The sequence below is a fragment of the Scomber scombrus genome, chromosome 16 (genome assembly GCF_963691925.1).
Source record: "Scomber scombrus chromosome 16, fScoSco1.1, whole genome shotgun sequence".
Lineage (NCBI taxonomy): Eukaryota > Metazoa > Chordata > Actinopteri > Scombriformes > Scombridae > Scomber > Scomber scombrus.
In genome coordinates, this window is record NC_084985.1 from 13,861,205 (window position 1) to 13,888,645 (window position 27,441).

At 38.9% G+C, this 27,441-nt stretch overlaps 1 protein-coding gene across 4 annotated transcripts; it reads left to right on the top strand.

Moving 5' to 3' along the window:
- The first annotated feature begins 1,829 nt into the window (after window positions 1-1,829).
- On the top strand, window positions 1,830-26,642 carry dennd3a (DENN/MADD domain containing 3a). 4 transcript variants are annotated; one of them, XM_062436001.1, is made up of 30 exons: window positions 1,830-1,958; window positions 4,824-4,912; window positions 5,450-5,596; window positions 5,838-5,973; window positions 7,046-7,161; window positions 7,260-7,390; window positions 7,501-7,612; window positions 7,817-7,936; window positions 8,021-8,119; window positions 8,225-8,344; window positions 8,842-8,957; window positions 9,239-9,394; window positions 9,527-9,623; window positions 9,720-9,823; window positions 10,673-10,878; window positions 10,969-11,128; window positions 11,719-11,875; window positions 12,296-12,518; window positions 13,964-14,043; window positions 14,538-14,717; window positions 14,895-15,065; window positions 16,722-16,851; window positions 17,055-17,162; window positions 19,930-20,027; window positions 22,751-22,905; window positions 23,901-23,967; window positions 24,312-24,384; window positions 24,474-24,592; window positions 24,731-24,868; window positions 24,976-26,642. In XM_062436001.1, exons 2-30 carry the CDS (start codon window positions 4,832-4,834, stop codon window positions 25,168-25,170), a joined length of 3,795 nt encoding a protein of 1,264 aa, XP_062291985.1. In that variant the 5' UTR covers window positions 1,830-1,958; window positions 4,824-4,831; the 3' UTR covers window positions 25,171-26,642. The 4 variants fall into 4 exon arrangements, with proteins under 4 accessions (XP_062291985.1, XP_062291986.1, XP_062291983.1 ...); XM_062436002.1 differs by having other exon boundaries at window positions 5,453-5,596; XM_062435999.1 differs by lacking the exon at window positions 1,830-1,958 and having other exon boundaries at window positions 4,698-4,912.
- The last annotated feature ends 799 nt before the right edge of the window (window positions 26,643-27,441 follow it).

The window sequence follows — 27,441 nt, forward strand, 5'->3', positions numbered from 1 at the left end:
CCTGACGCTTGGAGAGTTCCTCCACACCCCGGCCGACGGTGCTTAGCTGCGTTGCATGCTGATGGATCTTTGTGACCTGTGCAGCCATGAAGGTTTGGAGATTCTTCAAGTCAGCTGAGTCCATTGTTGGTCAGTTCGTTCTGTAACGACCTCAGACAGGAAGGAGGACTCAAACGCTTAACTCGAAGGGAATTTATTAAACACAAAACGCTCTCAAGGAGGATGATAAAGGGGAACAAAAAAAACGCTCACTTGGAGGACAGAATGAAACAAGGCTTCTCGGGCTGCGTGACGGTGACGCTGACAGGACAAAACAAACTGACACAAGACAAGGGAGACAAGGACTATTTGAACATGAGGTAAGGGGACACAGGTGGAACCAATCAGGGGCGGGGTTGACAATCACAGCGGAGGGAAGGCACACAAAGGGAGGAAGTCAGGATCTGAAACAAGAGGGAAAAGGTGAGTAAAAAATAAAACAGGAAGTGCATGACAGGACGGGACATGGGTGACTTGACTAAATTAAAACATAAAGGACCAACACATGACACAAGACAAGACATTAACAAATTTGACGAGACATAACACTTATGTATTGGAATGTGCACTGATGTGTATACAGTTATGTGTACATTTGAGTGTACATATGTATCGATTGACTAAATCCATAGCATTTTAGAGTTGCATGTTTCTGTTTAGGATTAATATTTGCTTCAGACAGTGGGATAGGGGGTGTCCAGTGACCATGTTTTAAGATGCATAACATATATTTGGAACATAGCCAGTTTTTTTCTGGCTGGGGAACTTTGTTGTTTATCACTCTTTGTCCTCTTTGTCCCTATAAATATACACATTTCCAAATATCATGCCCTTTACGATCTTAGTTTATTTGCTATTCATTTAAGGATGGCTATCTCAAGTACTTTCCTATTTATGTTCATTACTGTGTTTAGATTCTTATCTTTTATGGGAGGTGTCCCAAATGTATTCTGCAGCACGACAATGACCTCAAAAATACAGCCAGAGCCATAAAGAACTATCTGCAGCAACAAGAGGAAGAAGAAAGAAGCCTGCTACTGAAGGAAGCCTTTAGCACCTATAGGGGCCTGATCTCAACATAACTGAGTCAGTCTGAGATTACATGAAGAGACCGAAGCAACTGAGATGCCTAAATCCACAGAACAGTGGCAAGTTCTCCAAGATACTTGAATCAACCTTGCTGCCTGAACACAATGTATATAAGTGGACTGAGGAGAACTGGTGCTGTTTTAAAGGCCAACACCAAATATTTGAAGGCACATGGAGAAGTTTTCCATCTTGTGACCAAAGAGATGTGCTGGGGTTAGATTTAAACCCAGAGATGTACTGTGGAGATGGACCACTTAGTATTTGCCAAAAGGAGGAGTTTGAATTGTATTCTGAAAACAACAGATAGCCAGTGAAGGATCTGAAGGACTGGAGTTATATGGTCTGATATAATCAATTAATCTAACATTATAGTGAATGCACTGTATAATGGCAATGTGTTTAAGTATAGCAGTACAATAAACATACAGTAGATGGCGCCATTGTATCCTTCTATGCAGCTCCCTGAACTGTAAAGAGGTGCAGCTGCGGCGTTATTTTTTCCCACCCGCATTACGCGAAGACCCGCCCTACTCTGCCTCTGATTGGCTAGCACTCGGTTAAGTTTAAGCACGAGGAGTGAGATGATTGGGTAAGGGTTAGAACATCACGGTCAGAGCCAATCAGAGGCAGGATTTGACAGAGACCAGAAAGGTAAACCACAGGACCGCATGTATGTGTATGTGTCAGAAGCCAGTATTGAAGTCACGACTGTGGAGTTTCACAGAATGAGTCAGTGAGACAGATTTCTGACAACGAACTGGACCCGATTTAGTCTTCATCGGTGTACCGTTAAAACCGTCTGCCGGTGGAAATGATCCAGTTAATCTGAGGTCAGTGATTTTAAAGTTGCTATGTCAAGAATCTTGCTCGACTGGTCTAAGCAAAGACAGACTCAAGTGCTGACTTCAGCTGACTTAGTGTCAGTTTGCTGGATCCGATCTGTGTTTTGAAGATAACTTTCAATGTGGAGACACAGATTTTAAAATGTACTTATTATTTTTGCACTGTATGTATTTTTTTTTAATCTATAACTTTATAATGAATCCGAGAGAAGTGTCTCGTATGACTGCAACGATTAATTGATTAGTTGCCAATTATTGAATTAACAACTATTTAGATACAATAGATGATTGTTATTGTCAGATGATTGTCATTTTTAAGGAAAACATTGTCACAATTCTCTGATATCAGCTCCACCGATGTGAATATTTTATGTCTTATTTTTGTCCTGTTTGGCTGGATATCTTTTAATTCTGTTGGTTCAGGATGTCTCCTTTTTGTAACTTTTCATGGACCAATACTAATTGATTAATCGATGATGAATATGATCATTAGTTGCAGTCTAAATGGTTAATTGAGAGCCCTAATTACAAACTTATGATTTAAAAAAAAAAAACCCTTCTATAACAGTAAACTAAATATATTTGGGTTGTAGACTGTAGTGGATAAAACAAATCACATGGAACTCTGGAAAAAGCTATAGTTTAATGAATAAGGAAAATGTGTCTTGCCAGGGGTGCTGGCTAATACTTTTTAATTTGCCACTAAATTAGTCAGTGTACCAGCTTTAATGTAATAGGCAGTTTTTGGCACAGTGTTACTGGTTTGAAACAACAAATACATAAACATTATTTTAATAGAAGAGATTAAGTGCACCAAATGCACTGCATTCATTACTTCATTTGTCTACTGGTTCAGGTGATGAATGTTGCTGTTTTGTCACTAACTAGTTTAGACCCTAGTAAATGTTGTGCTGGTGCCCATTAAAGGAGAGTATCACCCATTTTAATAGTTTAGACTCTTTACATGTGTCCAAGAACATCTCAGTAAACACTAAACACTGCTCTCCTCTTGAGTTTGTCATTTAAGTGGGCTGAAGAGTCAAAGGCTGTTCTGTTTATTATGAATAGACAGCTGAGTTTGTGGATGCAAAGTACATTAAATATTAGATTAGAAGTTTTTCCTGATTCTAGCATTGCTAATAGAATCAAAAAAATGATGCCTCAATTTAATAGAAATTGAGAAAAATAATGGATCAATCAAGCCATTCACCCATGTGTTGTCCATGGAAGAGTGCCAACTATAAATTGTTTTTTTGTTTTCGAGCATTACAAGGTTATAAACAATTTCAGACCCATGCTGTGGCACAGAAATCATACATAAAGAGTCCTGAAGCTACTTTCCTTAACTTTTAAAAATGTTTTACTTCTCTGAAACACTTCCATTTTGGAAGCAACTTTGTTCCATACGTCTTTTCAGTTCTATAAAATACTTGACCTATGGCAACTGTTGGTGAAATTGTGTCGGTTACATCAAAGCAGCTTCCTCTCTGAAAGTTATGAAGCCAAACTTGTTTGTTAAAACTCCTGAACAGCCTCTGTCTGCTTCTCCCAGCATGGGAAGCTAACTAGTTCTTACTCAAACCTCTTATTTATAATATTGTTTGGTGTGTTGATGCTACAATTACTTAACACAGTGCTGTTATAGCAAAGCCTTTGGACATTTTTAGGGAATGATGAACTGAAGTGCAAACAGAAAAAATATGAAAACATCTTGATGGATTCTTTTGATCTTTCTCTGAATCTCAGTCTCACACGCATGACATCTGCATTTTATTAAATGTTTGCCTGCCAGTTAATGACTGCAAGAAAGCTCTAAAACTGCTCACATGGTGGACAGTGGTTGAGTTTACGAGCAATGCAAACACATACACACTCATACTCCCCCACACTCAGGAGTTTACAAAATTAAAGGTTTTCAGGGAATAAATAACTTTAGTGTGTTTCCATGACACAGCAGGGTAGTTAGTCAGAAGTTGAAATGGCCTGAAGACAGAGAGAAAGAAAGCGAACAAGACTGTCGAAGGTGAGGACAGAAAAGAGAGGAAAACAAAACAGAAGGAGACGGATAGAGAGAACAAATTTACGAAGTAAGTGGAGAGGAAAGAAGAGGAATGGAGAGTGTGCTATCATTGCTTTTGCCTGCGGCTGCAAATAATGCAAGTCAGATGTCTGTGGATCTGCCGGACAGTGTAAAAGGATAGAGGCATTTATATGGGAAGGTAGGGTCATTTGATAGAAAAAGGGTTAAAACAGTTTTCCCTTTCACACATCACACATTATACGTGTTAGAAAATTGTAACTGAAAACATGTTAAAAGAATGATGACTAAGTAATACTGCTACAGTAACCGTAACCTGAGTTCCCATCTGTGGCTCTGATACAGATGACCAAACTGGTTTCCTGCACCAGTAACCAAATCCTGACATCTGCTTTGTGTCTCTGTGTGAGTTAGATGCCTATGTCTGAATGTGTTGGTGGAGTGTGTATGTGTCTGCAAAACATCTGGAGGAAGTTGCGGCAACAGAGATTTGTCTCTGTGTGTGTGTGTGTAGTATGTAATTAGGTAATTCTGCTAGTTTTTATTTAGTTGATCATATGTTTTGCAAATTACTTAACCCAAGCTCTAGTTTTGTTATGTCCTTGTGAAACTCAAACTCAGATGAGATCAGTAACTGGAATTTGTTGTGAATCATGTTGTATTTGAATCATCACTGCCATTGTTGTCATCTATGATCTCAGATTTACCAGTAGTTACAAAAAGGGTGCACAATATATATATTAAAAAAAACCTCCTTATTTAATAAATTGTGATGATGTCATTTCACCCGAATGCACAATCTGTTTTTCTTGCAGTGTGTGTGATGGCAGAGCTCCCGTCAGGACTGCTGGAGGCATGTGTAGTGGTTGGAGCCCACAGTGATAAGCTTCGAGGCATATACCAGGTACATAGACTCATACACACACACAGACAAGGAATACTACGTGCATGCTGAGAAATAAAACAGTCACACACACAAATACATGTTGGCTGCCTTTACACCCTGCATACTCGAAAAGAAAAGCATTCCACATCAAAATGCTTAATGGTGTACCATGAGCAAAGTTTGTAAGATATACAATAAATATATGATCAAATTCATGACCATTAATAGTACAACCTCTGATGGGATGTTCAGTTTCTCTTGAAGTATGTTGGGCAGCCATCCCTATTCATTTAACCCTTTGAACAATGCCAAAAATAAGGTTTTAAAATGTTCATCTTTGTCATCTGAAAAGAACAGTTGACAGTATAAACATATATAAACCTAGAATTACCTCTAGCTAGCAGTGATTTCTTCACAGTTGCATATGTACCTGCTAGACTTTTATCTGAAGGAAATGATAAAGGATATTAGAATTGCTTTTGGGTTGGTTGTAAATTACTGCGTTGCCAAAATTATAAACCTCTAAACTTCCACACTTTTTTGCAACTTCATCAGCAGAGTAAGTTAACCGAACTCCCCTTGCTGGAAGCTGAAGTACTGCAGGTCCATGCGCCGCCATTTGTTTCCAAGGAGACCAATTCCAGCCAGGTGATTGGTCCAGCGTTCAGCCGTGTGCAAAGGAGGAAAAGTTTCATCAAGAAGGTATAATCATTTAGTTAATCATTTGGTTATTATATTAAATCTGACAGAATATTGGCAAGTTCGAGTTGTTGGAAAATGTTTTGAGAGACATGAGGAAGCTCATGTTGGCTATGTGCACAAGCTCACAAGCACCCTCATATCCCCTTAAAGCATTAGGCATTTCAGGCCACGATAACTTCTTTTCTTAGTATATCTAATTCAGAAATCAAATGCAAATTTTTTGCGTTTTATTTGATTGCAGAAGAGGCGAGATCGCGGTGCAGAGACTTCACCTAATGGTGAAACAGTCAATCATGCTGAGGTGTCCTCAGCGACAGAGGACATCAGCGTTCCAAAGGATCTGGACCTCATTGCCTTACCACAGCTCTGTTTCCCTGGTAAAAACATGTTTTTGTATTAAAGTGACTAATGCAGTGTGGAAAAACACAGACCTGTTTGTTCTGTAAACACACCAGTCTCTTACCTTGAGAAAAACTAACATGTTATGAGCAACAATATTTTCCTTTTTCCTTTTTATGCTTGGTTCACTTTTTTACTTTGATTGCTACTGGTCTAACTGTATAATGCCATGTTGTGAGGGACCACCATCTTACCAGGATTGCACCAGAACAACTACAGTCCCAGATCAGTCTTGATTTCTAATCTTTCTATTCTGGCTGGTTAGCTACCTTCATGGATCACTATCTTTCTAGAATTCCACAATGTAGATTACACATCAAGTAGTATGTAAGGAGGTTTACAGATTTGAACTTTCGTCATCTCCATTGTTAAAGTTTTACCATTTTCCATGGGAGCAACACTTGACAGTCTCTTTTTAAACAAAACTTTCATTACTTCAAGAGGTTTTGAGCAGTTATTTGGGATCTCCTTTCATGTTTCTTTGGCTGTTGGATGTTTCTAGCCCTGCATCTGAAAGAACAGAAACTGATGAGCAATGTTTGTGGACTGACATTTTCAGTGGTAGCCATGTCTGCTCCACCTACTGTCACTGTTTCTAAGAACACAGTCTGCAGGTTTTAAGAGTTTGTTGACTCTGTACTCCACTGCATTTGGTTATAAATAAAGCATTGACAATTAGGTTAAAATGTTCCCAAGTTCATGACTTGTGAGTATGTAGAACTCATGACAGAATTGTCAGTGTAGGATTACATCCATTTAATTTGGGTTTAATTACCTTGAACAATGCTCTTTGGCTGTCTTAAGTCCATATGTTTTGCCTTTTATGTCACATCACATTTGGGAAGCTAAAACCATTTAAATGTATTGCACATGCTCTTTGTCAAATAACTAATGACAAATAGTTGCCTATTAATTTCCGATTAATCATTACAACACTCGCAATTAGATGTAGATGTGGACGCTGTTTACAAGTTTGAAACTGGTAATTACAAGAACTCCCACATGACATGAACATGAATAACAACAATACCATTGATTTCCGTTGTCCAGGTGGTCTTCAGCTAGCCAATGAGCTGAAAGAAGACAGTTATCACTTCCTGGTTTTTACTGACCTGTTTGGGAACCGGACCCATGGAGTTGTTTTGCAGTACTACAGAGCTGTGCAGGTACAGACACACACACACAAACACACATAATAATGAACTCTGTTTCGCTGTTTTTTGAATTCAAACAATTGTTTCTCATTGGCTGTCTGACCTGTCAGTCCTGTCAGGAAGGCGTTGTCCAGAACGGCCATAGGTGGAATCCATCCAAGTCCCGTCTTTATGCACCCTATGCTGTGTGTGTCATCTCGAAGTTCCCCTACTACAATGCCTTGAGAGACTGCTTGTCATGGTAATGATTGCTTTTAAATACACTGAGCTGATGGGTAATCTGACTTGTAAAGTGCTGAATGAGACATTATATATGTAGCTCTACTCTGTCTCCCACCTCTTATCTCTTAGTCTCCTTGTCCAGTTGCGACCTGCAAGACAAGCCGACTTCGAGGAAACAATCAAGGAATTTTCAGCCAAGTTGTCTCTCGTCCCTTTACCACCTCCTGGACAGCTACATGTGGTCAGAAAGCACTCTGCAGTTTCTTCTCCTTCTGTCAAGCCACCTCTATCTGTCCTGGTCTCTCTTCCTATTATCGTAATGAGTTATTTATTGCATTTATCTGTCTGTTTGTGTTATTTTTTCTGACCCTTACTCTTTCTAAATTTCCTCTTTCTGTGTGATAATTCCTCTTTTAAGTAACATATGTGTTTGTTTTTGTGTTAGTCCTTCAGCCTCCGTCCTCTCCAGGTGGTTCTTCCATCCAGGGAGGATCAGGACAGCCCCATTATCGACATCGACCTGCATCTACCTTTCCTTTGTTTCTCACACACAACACTGCTCCAGGTAATGCAGAACACTGTTTAGTTGAGGCTTGTCATGATGAAAAGTTCAGTTCCAGTTAACTCTTTGTGATCCTGCCCTCTTTAGGTATTGTCCTGCCTCCTCCAAGAACAGAGGATAGTCTTTTTCTCTGCTGACTGGGCCAGACTCACTCTGGTTGCAGAGAGTCTTTTGCTGTACCTGCAGGTCAGTGTAGGAGGAACATGTATTTTTACAGTAACAGTATTTTTTCCCCCACATATTGTAACATTTCCTCAAGTTTTTCCTTATCTGCCTTTCCATCTGTTTCAGCCTCTGTCCTGGCAGCAGCCTTATGTTCCTGTGCTGGCTAGAGGAATGCTTGACTTCCTCATGGCTCCTACTGCCTTCTTGATGGGATGTCACATCAGTCATTTTGAAGAGGTCGCTGCAGTGAGTATCACTCATGTTTTGGGAGATTTTTATTCAGGTAATATCCAAGTTGTTTTAATCCTTATACTAGGAGAGAAATATTTTATAGCATTGAATCTTGTGTTGATTATGGATGGAAGTAATAGTGTTACATTAGTCAGAAACAGTAGATTTACCATATAAATACATTGTTTCTGCATGTTTGCCTTATAGTGCTTTGTCTGTTTGCCAGTATATTTTAAAATTAAATGGCTAGTATTTAATTCAAGTCTTAATTGACCTAGCTGTGTTTTCATTAGCAACAATAAGTATTTATTCACCACTGCATTCATATAAAGCCTGACGTAGCAGCAGCAGCAGAAGTGTCTTACAGAAGCTTAGTTCACATATTTAACAGTAGCTGTCTGTTCAGATGACTGAGCCCTGCTCCGTTAGCTCTATGTTGTAATGAATTGTACCCATTGTACCTACATTATGTTTATATATCTGTGTGGGTTTGTGTGTATATGTGTGTATAGGAGACAGAGGACCTAATCCTTGTGAATGTTGATGATGGCATCATTCAGTCATCCTTGTCTGAAACTCTTGACCTACCAGCTGTCCCTGTGGCTGCAGCTGAGAGCTTTACATCAAGGTGATTTTCTTTGTGTTTTTAGTCAAGCAACACTTTAAAATGAAACAGTCAAATACACATCTCAACAAAAAGTCACTCTACTAGGCAGAATTTATGTTTACTAGAAACCATTTTGCCACTCAAACCTGCAGTTGAACCTTCACTTGGATCAAAAATCTAAATCTTCTAAATAAATCAGATTACAATACAGTTTAGATTACTGAATTAAATTAGTCATTTAAGGCCACACTGGACAACATTATTCTCACATACTTTCTGGGTATGTGTGTGTGGATGTTTAGGGCAGAGTGTCTCCAACTTCACTATGACTTGGAGCTGTGTCACCTCGGAGCAGGCACTGATGCCAACGTCCTGCGAAGTCAGCGCAGAGACTGGCAGAAACGACTCAACAAACAGATACAGAACATCGCTCTAGAGCTAGTGGTCAACATCTTCAGGTAGGGATCTTTGTGTGTGTGCATGTGTGTGTGGCCAGTGGTCAAAGATAATAGTTCAGTGAAATTAAAACAATTTCTCTCTTTTTCTGTTTGTTTTTTCTTTTTGTCTGCCCTTGTTTGTCACTCTGTCAGAGATGTCCAGGACTTTCTAAACCATGAACACAGAGTTTTTAACAGTGAGGAATTTCTGAGGACCAGGGAACCAGCAGATCAGCCCTTTTACAAGAAGGTACACTGACACAATAGATAGACATATTGTACACACTTACACATACACAAACCCTGACTGTCTGTGCTGTATATCTCTCTTTGTTGTCGTCTCCAGGTGTTAGAAACTCATATCTTCCACTCATTCCTGCGAGACAGGCTGAACAGGAAACGTGACACCTTCAGCCGCATGGAGCAGACCACGCGTAACCATGCACATAGGTATGATGTCATAAGTGCAAATTATGTAATGCATGTCATGTCTATTATATTCATCAATTCCCAGGTTTCAAATTAAGTCGTAATGTTCCTCACACTTTAAATGAGGGACACAGATATGTAAAAATGTCAGCAGAGGTGTTAGAGAGCTGTGGCTGGTATGAGTTCATTTTCCACAAATTATATAATCATATCACTTAATTTTCTCCATGCTCCCTTCCACACTTAAAATATTAGTTTGGCTTTTTGGAAAATGTGCTTGTTAGCTTTCTCGTAGAGAGTTAGATGTGAAGATTGTGAGCTTTAGAGGTGCTGTTTTGGTGGATTTTGTTATCTTTGGGCATAGCCTGGCTAGCTGTTTCCCCCTGTTTCCAGTCACTGTGCTAAGCTAAGCTAACTGGCTGCTGGTTATAGCTTCACATCTAACGTAGACATAAGAGTGGTATCTATGTTCCCATTTTAATCTCACCAAGAAAGCTGATACAAACCTTTCCCAGAATGTCGAATTGACACTTTTGTGTGGCTACCACAGGGCTGACCGGAAACAGTTACATTTGCTAAACCAGGCAAAACACATTCACTTTACTTTTTCACAAAGGCAGTCATGAAGTGAATAACTGTACTTGACTTTCATCCAGCAAAGGTAGCAATTAATGATGAATCAGTGTTTCCTTTGCAGTTGTTGCCGGGATGATGCCCCCCCCACATGAAAAGACATCAGGATTAATCATCTGGGTTTATGACATTGCCTGTATTGACTTGTACCATATTTATTTAACCTTCTGTACCTGATTTTCCCAACCACCCACTGTCAGCACCAACTCATCCTCAAAATGCGTCTCCTTTCTGCAGGAATCGGGCAATGACAGAGTCTCCTCGACGTCCTCCCATGTCTGAACTGTCCAAGAGCAGCTACACCAACTACACAAGCCCTGATAACAGACTGAGCAAGAGGCTTGGAGCTAGCCTGCCAAACCTAGAGCAACCTGCCAATGATGCCACAACTGCCATCAGGTCCAACAGACCAGCCTCACTCAGGAAAATGACTCCCGATATTGGTTGGTGCCATTGGAGAGATGAGGAGTGGATTTATAATCAGTTATCAAAAAAAGTTAATCAAATTCATAATTTCCTTTTTCTCCTACTAGGGTTGAAGTCTCCTCAGCCAGTAGTCAAGATTTTCCGTCTCCCAGAGTTCCCCCCTCCTTTGGCCTATCATTACGTCCAAAACTATTATTCTGACATGGTAGCTTCCCTGGGGAAGGCTATTAACGCTACACCAACCGATGTATCTGCTCTGCTGGCCAGGTACTCTTGAGGAGAGGTCAAAGAAAACAAACAATTTATCAACAGTGTTTTTGTAGAAGGAAGTTCATTTTTAGCTGACAAAACCTTTTGAAATATTTCACAAGTTTAAGTGGTTTTAATTAAAATGTGCTTATGCACCATGAATTGTAGACAGTGAATCCAATATTAAAACATCTTTATTAGAAGTAAGGAAGCAAGTAAACTGCTGTAAATATAGTAAATTCCCTTGGAGGAAACATAGTATAGCAGTGTGGTCTTGTTTGCTTTAGCTGCTGTTCAAACTGCTCTGTTTCTTCTGAGATATCAGACAGGACATCTGCCAGATGTCATTAGTTTACTGTAAAAGAATACAAAACTAGTTATCGTACTGTCATGAGTAACCCTTACCTAAATAATGTTGTGTTCATTTGACAATTGCAACAAGTCATGTACGAAAAACTTAAAATAACTTAATTTCCTTGCATAGATTATACAGAATATCCACACTTAACACTGTACACATAGCAAATGTAAAACTCAAATAAACCAAATGACTGTACTTTGTCAGACCCTTCCTTTGTCTAAACTCTTCCATCCGTCTCTCTGTCCAGATATCACTACCTGCGTGGTCTGGTAAACATTGTGTCCAACAGGCGTCTGGATGCACTGGAGGACTTCCAGAGTCTTTATAAAACCGACTCTGACATCTTTCCATCTCAGATGGTTAAGTCGCTGGTGGACTCACTGCTTGAAGCTGAGCGCATACAGGTTGGTTTAGGCCGTCGTGAATGACGATGCTGTGCTGTAATCTGTGATATGGAGTTGTTAAAACTGTTACGTGGATTAATTTAACCTGCAGATATAATATGTATGTGTTTAAGTAAACATATTCTTTTTCATTCTTTGCAACTAATACTAAACTAAAATGTTCCTTTATAACATTACTATGATATTACATAAAATAAATAAATATGTATTATATAGATTATATAAATGTCATCTGGCAAACAAGTTTACTCAATAAAAAGCAATGGACTCTCCTTATCAATAACTTTGGGCATATTAATGGCCATCAATGACTCAATCAAAAGTTAACAGATTTCAGTCTCTATGCTAATATGAAAACTGATATATTAATGGCAACTCTGATAATGGGTACATTTCCTTCATTGTCAAAATCTCTCACAGGCGGACAAACGTCCAGAACTCAAACGACTCATCAGTCGGGTCAAGAGGGACCAGGAACGGGAACGCGCGCAAAATGTCGACGGGCATGAGGAAGATGCTGTGAAACGCTTCAAGCTGCCGAAAAAATACATGCAGCTCGAGGAGTTTGTGAAATGTGTCCAGGAGTCCGGCATCGTGAAAGACCAAGGAACCATTCATAGACTTTTTGACGCTCTAACTGTCGGTAAGTAGTTTATTAAAATATGTCTGTGGTGTATATACTTTACCAAGGAGATATGATATAGTTTAGGGATTTAGATTGGAACAAAAGTTATGGTCCAGGAGAGTTTTTGATGAAGAAAACTCCATATTATTTAAAAGAACATTCATTAGCTCATTTACTTTAACTGTCTTAGCACGCACACGCACACATTCACACACACACACACACACACACACACACACACACACACACACACACACACACACACACACACACACACACACACACACACACACACACACACACACACTCATGTACACAAATATCCTGCTATAAAAATCCTTCTGCCCTTTTCCTGGCAATAATTTATTCCTCAGGTTAATTATTACCTCACCCCTTCTTGAAGAAACAGAGTTTGCTATGCAGGGCTGTTGGGTGTTAGAGGTAGAACTAGGGTTTAACTGGTCAATTGCTGCTCTTTTTTTGCTTAAACCCTTTTGCTTAGACCCCTGGCATTTGATTCACATTTAAACATGTAATTGATGTTCTCACTCCAGCCAGTGTGAGAGCAGCAGTGACCTGATAACAACCCTGTGAACTCCGATTAATCATATTAGCAAGAAGGCAAGAGAAGAATAAAAGCTGTGGAGAGAATAGCAAGAAATACTTTTGTTTACTTTTTAAGATAAGCCTGTGCAGAAAGGGACGGAAGAAGGAAATATGATTCAGTGAGGAGATGGGACTCGGGGTACTTTTTCACAAGCTGAAGTTTAATCAAAGTTACAAGGGGGAATCTTACTTCAGGAAGGAAGGCTGTAATGAGAACTTATCTTGTGCTCCACATCATGTCACTGGAAAGAGGTTTTCATAGTGTAGTGTGCAAATATGAAGTTTTCCTTTCGCTGGAGAAAGGGATTTTATTAAGTAATAAAAACGTAAATAATAACGTTAATCATTAATTATTTCCCGTTGAAACATGATGCTGGTCCATGACATGATGGTGGATCATTATCATAGAAATTGGAGGGACTCTACAGTTAATAAACTACGACTACACTCAGTGGCCGATTAGAGAGTGCTGTGTAGGTATGGGATGTTGGCTGGGTGTGGGAGAGTGCACAGACTGTGTACTGTTCACAGTCGTTATTATACAGTAAAGACGACAACCCCCAACAGCTCTCTCTGCAGGCATGCTGGCAGATTAAACTGCTTGGTGTGGACTTTGCCTTGTCGTGTGTGTGTGTGTGTGTGTGTGTGTGTGTGTGTGTGTGTGTGTGTGTGTGTGTGTGTGTGTGTGTGTGTTGTGTGTGTGTGTGTGTGTGTGTGTGTGTGTGTGTGTTACAGAACAGGCTAAATGATGATTATTGGAATCATCTACATACATGAATCATCTGGCTCTGCTGACACAGGACAATACAGGACACACTGTTATCCTAATTTTGAAGGTATGTGTGTGTTTGTTGCAGGTCTTCAGAAGCAGGTTGGTCCAGAGTTGTTTAGAGTTTTTTACACCATCTGGAAGGAGACTGAGACTGAAGCACAAGAGGTAACATGCAGCATAGTGGCCCACATCTACTTACCATACATTATTAAATATTACATATTATATACATATGTTCATATATATGATAGAAAGGTTTAAATGGAAAATAAACATTTTGCGTTTGTCAGCTGATTATTATTGAAAATACCACTTTTTGGTTACAGCTGTTTCTGATTTAAACAAACTACAGCTGAAGCGATTAGTCGAATAGTTTAGTGGCTTGGCAGAAAGTTAAAAGGCAACTATTTTGATAAAAGGATTATCTGTTCAGTTACTTTTCCAGCAAAAATGCCAAACATGGTTCCTTCTTGTGATGATTTGCTGGGCGACTTTGTCATATATCATAGAGAACTGAGCTGAACTTTGGGTTTTGGACATTTGCTTGTAGGGCTGCAATTAACTATTATTTTTCATTATTTACTAATCTGACAATTATGTTCTTGGTTAATCTATTAATTCTTACGTAATGTGTATGGGTCTTTTTGTTAATTTTTTAGGTGTCTTTACCTGCGTCTGTGTTGGAGCACATTGAGCCCAGCGAGTGCGTCTTTAAGCTGTCCTCCTCAGTCAAGACAAGCCGCGGTGTGGGGAAGATCGCCATGACTCAGCGCCGGCTTTTCCTCCTCACTGATGGACGACCGGGATACGTGGAGGTGGCAAAGTACAGAGATTTAGAGGTGAGACAAAAGGAATGATGAAGATAGAGTTGTCAGCTGGGTGGCTTTTGGAGTTGAGTGATTATCCTTGAACCTAAAGGACAAAGATTATATGTGTAGGTTTATGAGTATTATACATTTAATTACATTGACCCTGTAATAGTGATTTACATATTATCTTCATCTCCTTCCTTTTAGGAGGTGAAGGTGTCCTCGGCTCCTTTCTTGCTTCTGCGAATCCCCAGCCTGAAATTACGTGTTCGGGGAAGGAAGGAGGCATTCGAGGCCAATCTGAAAACTGAGACTGAACTCTGGAACCTGATGGTCAAAGAAATGTGGGCCGGACGCAACATGGCTGACCAGCACAAGGTAAAGCTGTAACTGAAGGGTGTGTGTCAAATACTTAAAGTTTGTGGGAGAAGAGGGGAATTGCAAAAGAGAGGAATACGTGCATGAATACATTTGGTGAGTTATCATGAGCCTTTATTACTCATACTTTAACTAGGTATCAGTGTGTGCGTATGTGTGTCTGTTTGTGTCTGTGTGTGTGAGCGTGTTTGCATTTTTAACTTGTGTGACCTTTGTGGGTGTGGTTGAAATTCCATTAGATGCTTGTGCACATAAATACACATTGAACAAAGACAGAGGGTTTCCTTTGTGAAACCAGCTGATGTAACTGTAACATGTCTGTTCCTCACTTCACTTCTTTTTCTGTCTGCACTGTCTGCTTTTTTCCTTGTCTTTTTTATTGTCTGTATTCTCTCAGTTCTCTTTATTTTTGCGGTCATTGTAGTAAAGCCAGTATATTATGACGAATTATGTCCATTTACAGCCAGCTTGCTAACAAGTCAGATATGCAGCAATATTGTCAAATAAGCTAACAGTATTGCACCAAGATTTAATTAAAATAATATTATCTCTCCTCATCCGTTTTTACACTGTCAACTGTAGCAGAAAGTGTATGGATTTCCTAATGCCTGATTGGATCTGTGTTGGATCAGTAGACTTACTTTTGAAAGTAGCCATTTGTTGTGTTTGTTTTTAAGATTTTAATCACTTCTTTTCTTGAAATGAATAAAATAATCTATGTGCAAGAATAACACATGTAATGCAGGGTTTTTTAATGGGGTTTTTTTGTACTAATAAATTAAATGAGATTGAATGTGTTAAATAGTGAGCTTTAGAGATGTGGTTAGGTGAAGTTTTGTTAACTTTTGACAGAGCCAAGCTTGCTGTTTCCCCATTTCCAGTCTTAATGCTATGCTAAGCTAACCATGTCTTGGTGGTAGCTTCATAATTAGCATACAGATTTGAGAGTGGTATTAATCTTTTCAATTAATTCTCGCCAGTCCCAAAATATTGGAGAACTTTTTAAATAGAAATGTCTATGTATATTTTAACAGTAAAAAGAAGACAGGAAATTAGGGGAGAAAGAAAAGGTGAACAAATTGGGACCAGGACCACGGACCCAATCTTTTTAATACCTTCTTCTACCTTCTACTCAGCCTTGCAGCTAGTTTTTCCCAGTGGACACTTGTGGTATTGCAGTGAACAATCTAATTTAGCCCAAAAAGAAATTCCCCCATAGACCACCATTATAAAAGAAACATCTGTACAACTGTTGACAGAACCCCGCAAACAAGGTCACTTGACTCTTTCCATTATGAATTTTTGATCCACGGTGGTTTTATATTTGTAAAACTTTCCCCGAGCTAAGAAAAGCAATTTAAAAATCTCTGATGTCTGTGGGTCGAGCAGGAACTCGTAGGTGGCCCAGTTGGGGAAATGCTATTGCACAGTGCAGTGAGCCACACAATGTGGAAGCAATCCCAAAGCAAGCAATTATTTTTGGCGTTTTTTGACTGAGTGGGCACCATTTTCAGTCTGTTTTCCAGCTCTTATAATACATCCATGCCTTCACCTCTTTTCATAGCACTTTATACTCTTTCTTTTAAAAAAGTCATTAATGTCACCCTTGGATTTTAAATGTTATTTTACATGTTGTAAATGGATCTCTCTCTCCAGGACCCGCAGTACATGCAGCAGGCTCTGACCAATGCTTTGTTAATGGATGCAGTAGTGGGCAGTCTTCAGACTAGTAAGGCCATTTACGCTGCTTCGAAGCTGGCTCACTTTGACCGTATCAAGATGGAAGGTGGGTGGTCATGGCGATGAAAATGATTTGTATGATTGTTGTAGCTTTTGTCTGGTTGAGTATGCTATTAGGCTCACACTGCTTGTCAACAATTTGGTTTGAAAATTGTATTGCTGTTTGGTAGTTTTCAGTTCATGTTTGCACATTCCCAACATGGGAAAGGTTATTTACTTCCCTTTATCTGTGGTTTGTGTTGTCTCTAGTGCCCATGATGGTCCCCAAGACAACTGCAGAGACACTGAAGCACAAAATTAACCCTTCACTGGAACTGGCTGCACCTCAAGCCGTGGATGTACTTCTATACACACCAGGTACAAACACACACAGTCCTGTAACCAAGCAATCTCCTCTGCGGTGACAAGTGTCAGGTTGCTCTCTCTCTGATTGGTCACTATGAGAGTCTATTATTTGATTGGCTGTTCAAAGTGGGAGGGCGGTTTCACAGTCCAGAGTTTCAACTATGACACCAACACACTGTCACTGACGTATACATTCACCGACAAACACACACACACAGTTCACCTTTTCTCTTTCATCACTGGCTCTGTTTCACTCAAACGCAGAGAGCAACTGTCAAAAAGCTGCACATTGAGTTTCTCAACAACACTTCCTCGTCCGGTACCTGGAAGCTGCAAAAGGAAGTCAGTCAAGAACTCAGAAAATATTCCGAGAAAAGTCTGTCCTCAAGGCTGTGGCAACAAAAGAGTCATAAATATACAGCTTTGCCTTCCCAGTGGAGCTGTGAAAGCACATCATAAGTTAGAGACACCCATTTCAAATCAGGCAATCATGAACATCAACACCAAGTATGCTGCTTTCCCACTCTGGGTGTGTCAGTGATAAACACAGTAAATATGTACACATGTTCTTAGTTGTAATTCCCAGGCCTTCTTTGGCATGGATGCATTAAAAGAACAGCATTGGAGGCAGGGCCCCGTTCATTCCTATGAAAATTTGCTCAGTGGCGCATGAAACCAAAAAAGCTACTTCCCGCTGTAAAGAAATCACCCAGATGACAACATACTGCACATGCTCTATGGGCCACATGTGCCCAAGGAGCATACTCATTGAAAACGTCCGCCAGCTGAGATGACTAACTTCTGGTTTCGCCCTTCGGCTAACTTGAATGGGGATGAAACAATTCAATCATGAGACTCTTCTAGACTTCCGAAATGTGATTGTACCAAATGGATCAAATTCGGATAGTGAAATGAGTCATTTTACAGGGGGTGTTCCCTGATTTACACACATCTTTTCGTAATGTAAGTCTATGGGAAAAAGTCTTTTTAGGCTAGTGTGCATCACGTGACGTTGTAAGTACGCAGTTTGGCCACTATGTGAAATTTGCTTCAAAGCCCAGCACTGTTCCTTTATCCAGTTCTCTTTATACATCCATGTTCTCTGGACCAACCAGCACAGCTATCTTACCTCCAGAAATAAGAGTGATATCAGCCTTAAAGGGAAGATGACCTCACACTAAGCTCCAATGATTGTATTATATTATAACAAATGTTTCAACCGATGATATCAATCTTTTCATCTAACTCTGGACATGTACGCAAATAAGGATAACAATAAAACAAACTTTTTTTATTTCATTTATTTTAACTATTCCTTTAAAAAACAGTACCTTTTTAAATAGACAGTACCTTTTTAAAATTACTAACCTGAAAAACAATTTACAAAAGTATAGACACAGAAAAAAACAGCAAATAGGAGTACATGTAGTTTGTAGCTTCAGAATAATCTTGAGTATGTGTGGTAAGATGTTGTACAGTTATTCCCCCGAGTTGTCAAATTCTGATCAGTAAGGAAATGATAAGTGTGTGAGGAGTCAAAGTGAGTTATTTAAAGTGTTAAAGGAGTTGGTCGTGAACTGTAAACCACACAACTGTTGCTCATTCTAGCTTTACAGTTGGGTGACAAATTTTGGGGAAAACCCACATGAATAAGTGGAGAAAAATAACCCCCATGCAGAGTAGAAGAGGGTCACTGAATGGTTTGATGAGTGTGTAAATGATGTGACTCCTCACTGGATCTTAACAAAGTTCAGATTTAAAACCAAACAGGCCACCACCGTCATCAAAACACCAAATGGAAGAATATCTTTTAGAAAAACTGAAGCTGTTCTGGCAGCTTGTTGTGGCCCAAAACTTTACTGAGAGACTTAATCAGTCACTCATTAAGAAATCCCCCCCATCGTCACATTTGACCTTAAAACTCAAAAGTTGTTTATGGTTGTTTACAGCCCGCTTTGGTTAGGCAGACCGGTGTATTATGTGGCAGGAAGACTGATCCGGAACAGCTTGAAAAGCAAACTACAAAGCTGTGCCTTTCAGTGGACAGACCATCTGGGGCCACTTAGATGCCCTGCTGGTGGCAGACTGACCTCCAGCACTTACACACATGCACACTCGCAGTCAGTGATGCATTCATATACAGACACAGTTTTTCAGTAGTGGTTGACTCTTTGGGATTTCTGCTGCTGAAAAGAACAAATCTGGGTATTCAGATCCTTTCCACCCTGCCTCTATCTCGCTCTGTTTCTCCCTCTGGTTTGAATATAGGTCACTGAATTGAATGTCTGGCACATGGCCAGCTCACTCCCACTTCTCCTCTCCACTCGCTTCTCTCTCTCCCTCTCTATTTCAGTTTCTACCCGCTCTCTTTCCCATGTCTCACTGTCCCTCTCGCTCTCTCACTCTCATCCTATGAAATACAGGATGTTTCTTTTTTTTCCCTCCCACGGTGCTAAAAGTGTGGCATACGTTACAGGAAATCTGACCGTTAAATGAAGCCTGGGTGGAGTCAGTTTTGAACATGCAGTGTTTGAATTTTGAACTGAGAAGTTTGTGTTCAAATCATTATGAAGGTTGTTATAGAAAGTATTTAAAATTCACTCGTGTAATCTTTGTAAACTGTATAAAAACACATTTAATAGTAATTCACTGGCTAAGTTTCATCTGATATTCACGTTTCTACTTGGCCTTCTGAAAGAGTAAACACTGGTTGCTGTGGGTCACAAGTTTGTGATAAGATGTTTAGAAGTAACTGATAAATACTGTGTGTGTGTTTCAGGTCAGTTATGGGTGTCTGTGAGTGGGGGGAAGGTGATGGTGTTTGATGCCTCCAGTTGGTCCCTCACACATACCTGTCATGTTGGGAACGCAAGACTGGTAAAAAGAAAAGACACACACTGCACAAAGATACACCCACACACGTGCACATCAACACAAATAAAGCAGATACAAAGTTGGCCTAGTTCATAAAAAATGGCTTTTACTGAAAGATGGGAGTCACTAACTTGTGAGATATTTGTTTGCTTATTATTATTGTTTGCTTCCTCATTTGACCTGTATCATAACTTTTTAACTTTTAGGCAACTTCTTTATTTTATATTTAGCAAAACAAGAACAGGAGCACCAGGTCAACAATTAAGTACACACATAGTATCAGATAAAGCCAACTATACAGGGATTTAGGCAGAGAGTTAGAGTAACAAAGAATGATCAAATAAGCATTACACGGTATCAGTATCTGTTTCTTAAGAAGAATACCGTTTCAGCCAATGTGTTTCACTCTTTACTTTCTTTCTATATCCAAAGGATGTTAAGTCATCCTTCCATGGAGCGTAGAGACTATGTCTTGGAAAAGGTCTTTTTTTTAAACTTGCTGCCATCTGGAGCTTCAGGAGGTAGATATCACTGTTACAGAAATATCTATATACTACCTTTAGGCCTATATCCAAAATATAAAAGAAAGAAATTAAACCTGAATACTAACCCCCATTAACCTTGACATTAAATGTCTCATTTTCTCTGAAAAAGGTTTTATATAGGCAAGGCCAAAATATGTGGGCATGATTTACCATCACTGATATCTCTCAGTAATAGCAAAAGAGGAAATTGGCAGCAGTAAAGAACTCATTTTATTAGACTTGTACACCTCCTCAGGTATTTCCATTTTATTTCAATGTTTAGACCAAATTAACCCGATTTCTTGTACAGTCCAGTTACTTTGATCTGTTTGAGATGTTTAAATGAAATCATGCTGATATTCCTTACTGTAAGATATCAGAAAAAGTAATAATAGTTAATGCTGTTCAAACTCATAATGCACTGTAGTGAACTTGGATGTTTTCATGTATGCTCACCTCCAACCCCATAGTCGTTCTTCCTTCATTAAATGAAAACACTTTTCCAGATGTTTGACTGCTTCCAATCACTGGGCAGAATCCGCAGATAAACAACACAGGCATGCCACGGACATCAGACACAGATAAAACTGTTTTCCTCAGGTTTATTTTTTCGCCCCTGCTGCTTCTCTTCAAACAATGTCACTATTATGTTCAGACTAGTAAGCGCATGTTTTTATAATGTGTGTTTGAATAGTTTTGATTCCACCTAAAACCAAAACATTATCTGTTCAAATCTTTGTGTCGTAGTACAAAAATGTAAACAAGTGAAAACTTGAAGCTGCTTTAGGTGATCGTTCTGGGTAAATGAGGTTAGGGACGAGTGCAAAGTTTTAAGGCACTTCTTAAGACTGTGCTAATTGACTGACCTCTACTCCACACATGCAGGTCACAGTCACATGAAATATGTTAACCTATCTGTGAGTGTGTGTGTGTGTGTGTGTGTGTGTGTGTGTGTGTGTGAGAGAGAGATGGAGAGAGAGACAGAGAGAGAGAGAGAGAGAGAAATAGAGATAATGATAAAGGGATAAAGGGAGGAACTGCATGTTTTCTCTAGATTTGCACCATAATATTTGCACATAGTTCACTACCAGGTCATGTATTAAACATTGTGCCATGCTTTGTCACTTTTACAGCAGATTATTAATTCATGACAGCTAATTAAAATAAAAACTAGAAATAAATATCTGGGGGGTTACTACTGAGCAATTTTTTATTGCTCAGTAGCTTTAGTGCCAGCAGTTGCAAACAAACACATTTTCTCCACAAGTTTGAATGTGTAAACTCAGACTTTAGTACTAGAAGTCATAGGGTGGACAGGATTTTGTGAGTGTAGCTGACTACAGTAGTTTATCAGAACAGTTTTGCCACCTAGTGGCGAAATTCAGGTAGTACACAATTAATTTCTTTGAAGTCTAAACTCTCAGCATTTTCAGTTTGGCCCAAACCCCAAAGTAATGTTTCTCTCCATGCATTCCTTGATCTACTTACTTTTAAACATACCTGCTACATTTAACTGTTAAGACAACACCTACTGTGCTTTACATAGAGGCTGCAATAATAAAATGATAACAATGGAAATCATTAGCTTTTATTGTATTTATCAGATCAACTATTTATCTGTGTGCCATAACTGTGACAGTAGTGTTGTATTTACCTTTATTGTTGTCAAATACATATATCAAGCTACAATCATGCAAGCATGAAAAAAAGTGAAAAGGATGGTGGAGAAAAGAATTTGACACACTGCATCTGAAGAAAAGATGTTTTTTGTTAAAGAACCTAAAAATGTTTCATTTATTATCACGAAAGACAAAGAAACGTAGCAAATCATCACAATTCAGTAACTACTACTAGCTAATGTATATGTGCTGGAAAAATAACAAATAATGATTAGCTGATTATCAATACAGTCGCAGATAGATCAAACTGTATGAAGCCCTGCGTATATAAGTAGGTATAAGATTCAGTATAGATCATTGTAAATTCACCAGCTAATCACATAACTTGTTTCAAAACAAATTAGTGTTACTAATGTAAAATGTATTAAGTATGCAGTATACCCCTTCTCTCTGTTTTCCCCATTAAAAAAAACCATTTTATTCTTTTCAAAAATTGGCCCTTAACTTTTCTATAATTGGTGTTAAAATGTATAATTTTATTCAGTATGGTGTCTAATAGTCCTTCCTATTTCTGTTATTTCAGAACTGTATGCTGGGAGTTGACAAAGACCAAGTCTGGATGGGCTCTGAGGACTCAGTTATCTACATCATCAGCATGGTGGCCATGGTCTGTAACAGACAGCTGACTGAGCACAGGGCAGAGGTCACCGGACTGGCACTTGACACAGACAAATATAGGTAACACACACTCACACACACACACACACACACACACACACACACACACACACACACACACCTTGTTACATTCAATCAGACAGGTCAAACACTCCATCAGCTGCCATAAAAAAAATAGATCATTTCCTGTCATAAACCCTTTGATACCATTTAAATGCACCTGACTTTGACATTCAGTATTTTAACTAATGGCCGTTGTACTGTCTATATTTAACACATGCTCCTTTTATAGTTTATATACTGCATAAAAAGATATATGACTGGCAGGTGCGTGTTAAATTTGTACATTAGGACATGTCAAATGTATTTCTGGTCAACAATTTCACGGTTCAAAATCGCTGTGCAAGCAATGATGACCTGCTGGTAACCATAGCAACACTATATGATATAAACACTATAAAGCACTCCAAAGAGTACTGATATAGAAAGTAATAGACTTGGCTGAGGAGAAACGACTTTGCATGGTCTATTTACATACATCATTAATCATCATAAATCAATTAAGCCATCATTCATAATGCAACTAATGATTATTTCCTAATTTTAATTGATGTGACACTTTTTGGTCGACCGGTTAATTGTATAATATACTGTATGTTAAATATTGGAAAACAGTAAAAAAAAAATTAAATTAAATTTTCCAGAACCCAAGGTGACATCTACAAATTGTTAGTTTTGCATTAACAGTTGTAAATTCCAAAATGACTCTATTTGTAATGACATCAAACTGAGAAAGCTATAAATCAGGATGACACCTGCAATTGTTTTCCTTTTTTGCTCGGTAAATGATGTAAACAATTATTTCATTTTCAAAATTGTAGGCAAATAATCGCATAGATGTAATAAATCAACCATTCAATCATTACTGCTGCCTTCACACTATTAGAAGTTATTAACATAAAAGTGTACAGTATGTAACTAAAAACAAACTCATCCAGTCATGTAGAACGTTCAAATATAAATCAGACACTTACTGATGTATTTTGCTCTTTCAGCCAGAAGGTGGCGTACTCCAGCAGTGCAGAGGGAAGCGTGATGGTGTGGGATATCGCAACGCTACAGGTCGGTTTCAAAACAACATTTTGCTAAAACTGGTGATGATGTAAACAATATTTTTATTGGTTTTCTTTTTTAATAGATCATTTTCTCATCAAGCACTATGTAACAGCTGCTATAATACCATCACAGATGTTAGAAGGCACTAGTGTGTCATGTCTGCCCGGCTTATTGTTTGCTTTTGTTTATAACATAACAATAGACATATTGTGATATATAAATAAAATTTGACTTGACTTGAGAAGTGCTTGAGAACTGATCTGTTCATTCAAGGATTGAACATTTCATTTAACCATATCCTGTTTTATTATACTCCTGATTTATTTTTCATTATTGTCACTTCTTCTCAGGTTAAGAAGCACTTCCGCCTTTCTTGTGATCGTCTGCAGTCCGTCTACAGCTGCAACATATCGCTCTGGTGCTGTAAGTTTCACACACTCACTGGAGCGTTTAAGTGGGAAACTAATAGTTGAAGATAGAAACCAAATGTCACTCTCTCTCTCACTCTCCAGGCTCCAGGGACAGCATAATGGAGGTGTGGAGGAACGGTTCATTGAAACATCGACTGAACCTGCCAGAGCAACACAAAGGGTCCACGGCTTCATTCAGCTCTATACTGCTATTACCTGAGGTAGCGCACACACACACACACACACAAACACACACACACAAACACACACAGGAACACTGTTACCTGTGTTCATCTCACTGCATTTGTATGTATAAGCACGTCACTTATCCTTTTTTGTGACCCTTTTTCTTGGGACAGAGGGAAGAGCTGTGGAGTGTGTGTCTGGACTCAGGAGAAGTGTGTATTTGGCATATTAAGGACACCACGAAACCATTCCAGCGTGTGGTGCTACAAGACTGCACCGGATGTTACTGCATGATTAAAGTCAAAAATCAGGTGTGCATAACCTTTTTAAAATCACCTACAAATGGATTAAAATTCCGGCAGCAACATGAGACACATTATTTGTCCCTTTTTTTAAAACCCCTTTGTTATCTCTCCAGGTGTGGGTTGGAGGTGTAGCCCGCAGTTCTACCAAAGGGAAGATTTACATAGTGGACACAGAGCGCCACCAGGTCTTGAAAGAGCTTCATGGTCACAACGACAAAGTGACGACGCTCTGCTCTGCTGAGGATCGGTACATCCTCAGCGGCGCTGCCAAACACGATGGAAAGATCGCCATCTGGAAGGTGGAGTAGGGATGTTAAGCAACTGGAAAAGGACACATTTCAGACTTTGAAATAAAGCCGTCACTTTATTAAAACTACTCTGAGACTGCTTGTTTAAAAATGGAGGGAAGATCTGTGTTTGGCGGCTGGAGAAAAGGAACGGGGGGATCAAAATAACAATCTCAATCTCAAGAGATATCAAGGAATCACATGGCAGCCATGTGAAGCAAGTTAAAATGATTGTTTACATAAAGGGCCACCAACTGAGCAGCTCCTCTCGCCTGCTATAAAGTGGTTGCTTGCGATAAGAAATACTAACATGTTTTTTTGGAATATGAAGGAAAAAGGAAGACTGAAATCAGAAAAGTGGTTGCAAGTTTATATTATATTTTTTATTGTTGTCACACCCCATTTTACCTTAGGTTTAAACAGACTCATTTTATGTGGGAAGCTTTTGTAACTGAGCCTTGCCTCTGACTGTTTTTAGGTGAATTTGAGATATCCTGAAAAGAAAAACATCAGCGATCACATATTTCGCCCTCCCTGTAGGAAAGCCAAAACAAAACTTTATTCTCATGGAAAGTATGCTTTAAAGGACCATCTACAGCAGTGAGTGACGGAAGAGATGACCTAAGAAGACACAAAGTTGGGAGCTGGACTCAAACTCGTGACATACCGCTGACATGTGATTTTTACACTCAAGTGTCTCAAGAAAACGGAGATTAGTTCTGCAAAAACTGGAATCTGTCAGCGAAAAACCCTACAATACTTCACTGTTATTATATTTCTTAACCAAATACTTACCTCATTGCTAGATAAAGTTTAATTTTTGTTTTAATTTATTTCCTTATAAAAGCATATTTATCTGTTACTGTGCAATTGTTCTTAACACCTACCATCTTCATACACAAACTGATAAATGTATAATGATTTTAAGTCCAAAGACTGGGCCATATCTATACTATGAAGGCATTTGTGTTACTGTACATTTTATTTTTACTTAGATATTCTTATAGTAATCTTAGATGCATCACTTTGTGTTGTAACACAGACTAAAGTTCACATATGTAGAACACCAAGTTTTCTCATTCTCTCTTTTTCAGTCTTTCACGACCATTCAGTCTCCGACAAGTTCAGGGACTCTTGAAAATGAGAGTGCACGTAGTTCATACATTTGTTTTTAACAAAGCGTCAGATTCAACATAGCATTAATTAGTGTATTTATGAACTGTAAATAGCAGATGAACATGAACATTTATAGCAGGCTACGAGTCAAAAGTTTGGCCATTTTTTCATTCAAGTGAATGGATAGTGTGTCCGAACCTTTGACTGGTGCTGTGTATTTCTCTTGTAAACAAAACTGATGCCAGTGCAACAATGATTTATGTTTTATGTTTCCATGAGTATTGTTGTTTATTTTATATGAAACTGTATTTTATGTCAAAGAGCGTTAACAAGATTTGTACCTTTTTAAACAATGTACAAACTAAATACAATTTGTAAAGAAAGTCTTGAGTTTGTCTTTATTTTCAAACAGAGAAAAGTTGAATGTATTCTCTAGGCCAGTACTTATTTACTTTAGATTTATGAAGAGTCATGTAAAAGTTTTGATGTAAACCATAAAAGGAGAAACTTCTGCTTTTAATCAGGGACTCAAATATTGTAAGTGGAGGTTATTTGCCATAAGGCATCACAATCTAAAACGTTTGGAAGCCACTGCTTTATGCAGTCAATTCAGGAAGTGCATTTTACAGTTTAACTAATGAAGTCATGCATCTTAATAGTTTATGCCATGCATGTATTACTGTCTGTGCCCAGCCCAGAGCTACATACTGTAAGCCAAATGACTGGAAAATTGAACAACTTTATTGCCATTGGCGAACACTTGTTAGACTCAACCAAAAGAGGGTGCTGTTATGTTGTTAATATCAAGAGAAGTCAAAAGTGTGAGAAAGCTTGTCATAAGAGTTGATGTAGTGCAGTACAGCTTAAAATTCAATATATAAAAAAAAGCCAACAACAGAAGCTACTACCTACGATACCTGCGATCCTGGAAACTTCCACTTTTCTCACTGTGTGCAGCAGGGTGCTGCAGCGGTGAGGACAATGCAACACAAATCTGGGTCCACCCTGCTCAAGTGTCCTTGGGTAAAACACTGACTCCCTGCAGGGCTCCTGATCTGTAGACAACCTCTGATCTCCCTGTGGAGCTGGTCAAGGTGGTTTACATCAAAGCCAAATTGAAATCCCTCTCCAGTCCCTCAAATACTGCATGTGATTGTGTAGTTGTGTGCAATTGCA

Excerpts from the sequence above, each read along its gene's own strand:
- dennd3a (XM_062435999.1), top strand. The coding sequence starts at position 4,781 with ATGATGTCATTTCACCCGAATGCACAATCTGTTTTTCTTGCAGTGTGT. Across the intron at positions 23,968-24,311 it reads GGGATATCGCAACGCTACAG|GTTAAGAAGCACTTCCGCCT; the intron begins GTCGGTTTCAAA and ends ACTTCTTCTCAG. Across the intron at positions 24,869-24,975 it reads TGATTAAAGTCAAAAATCAG|GTGTGGGTTGGAGGTGTAGC; the intron begins GTGTGCATAACC and ends TTATCTCTCCAG.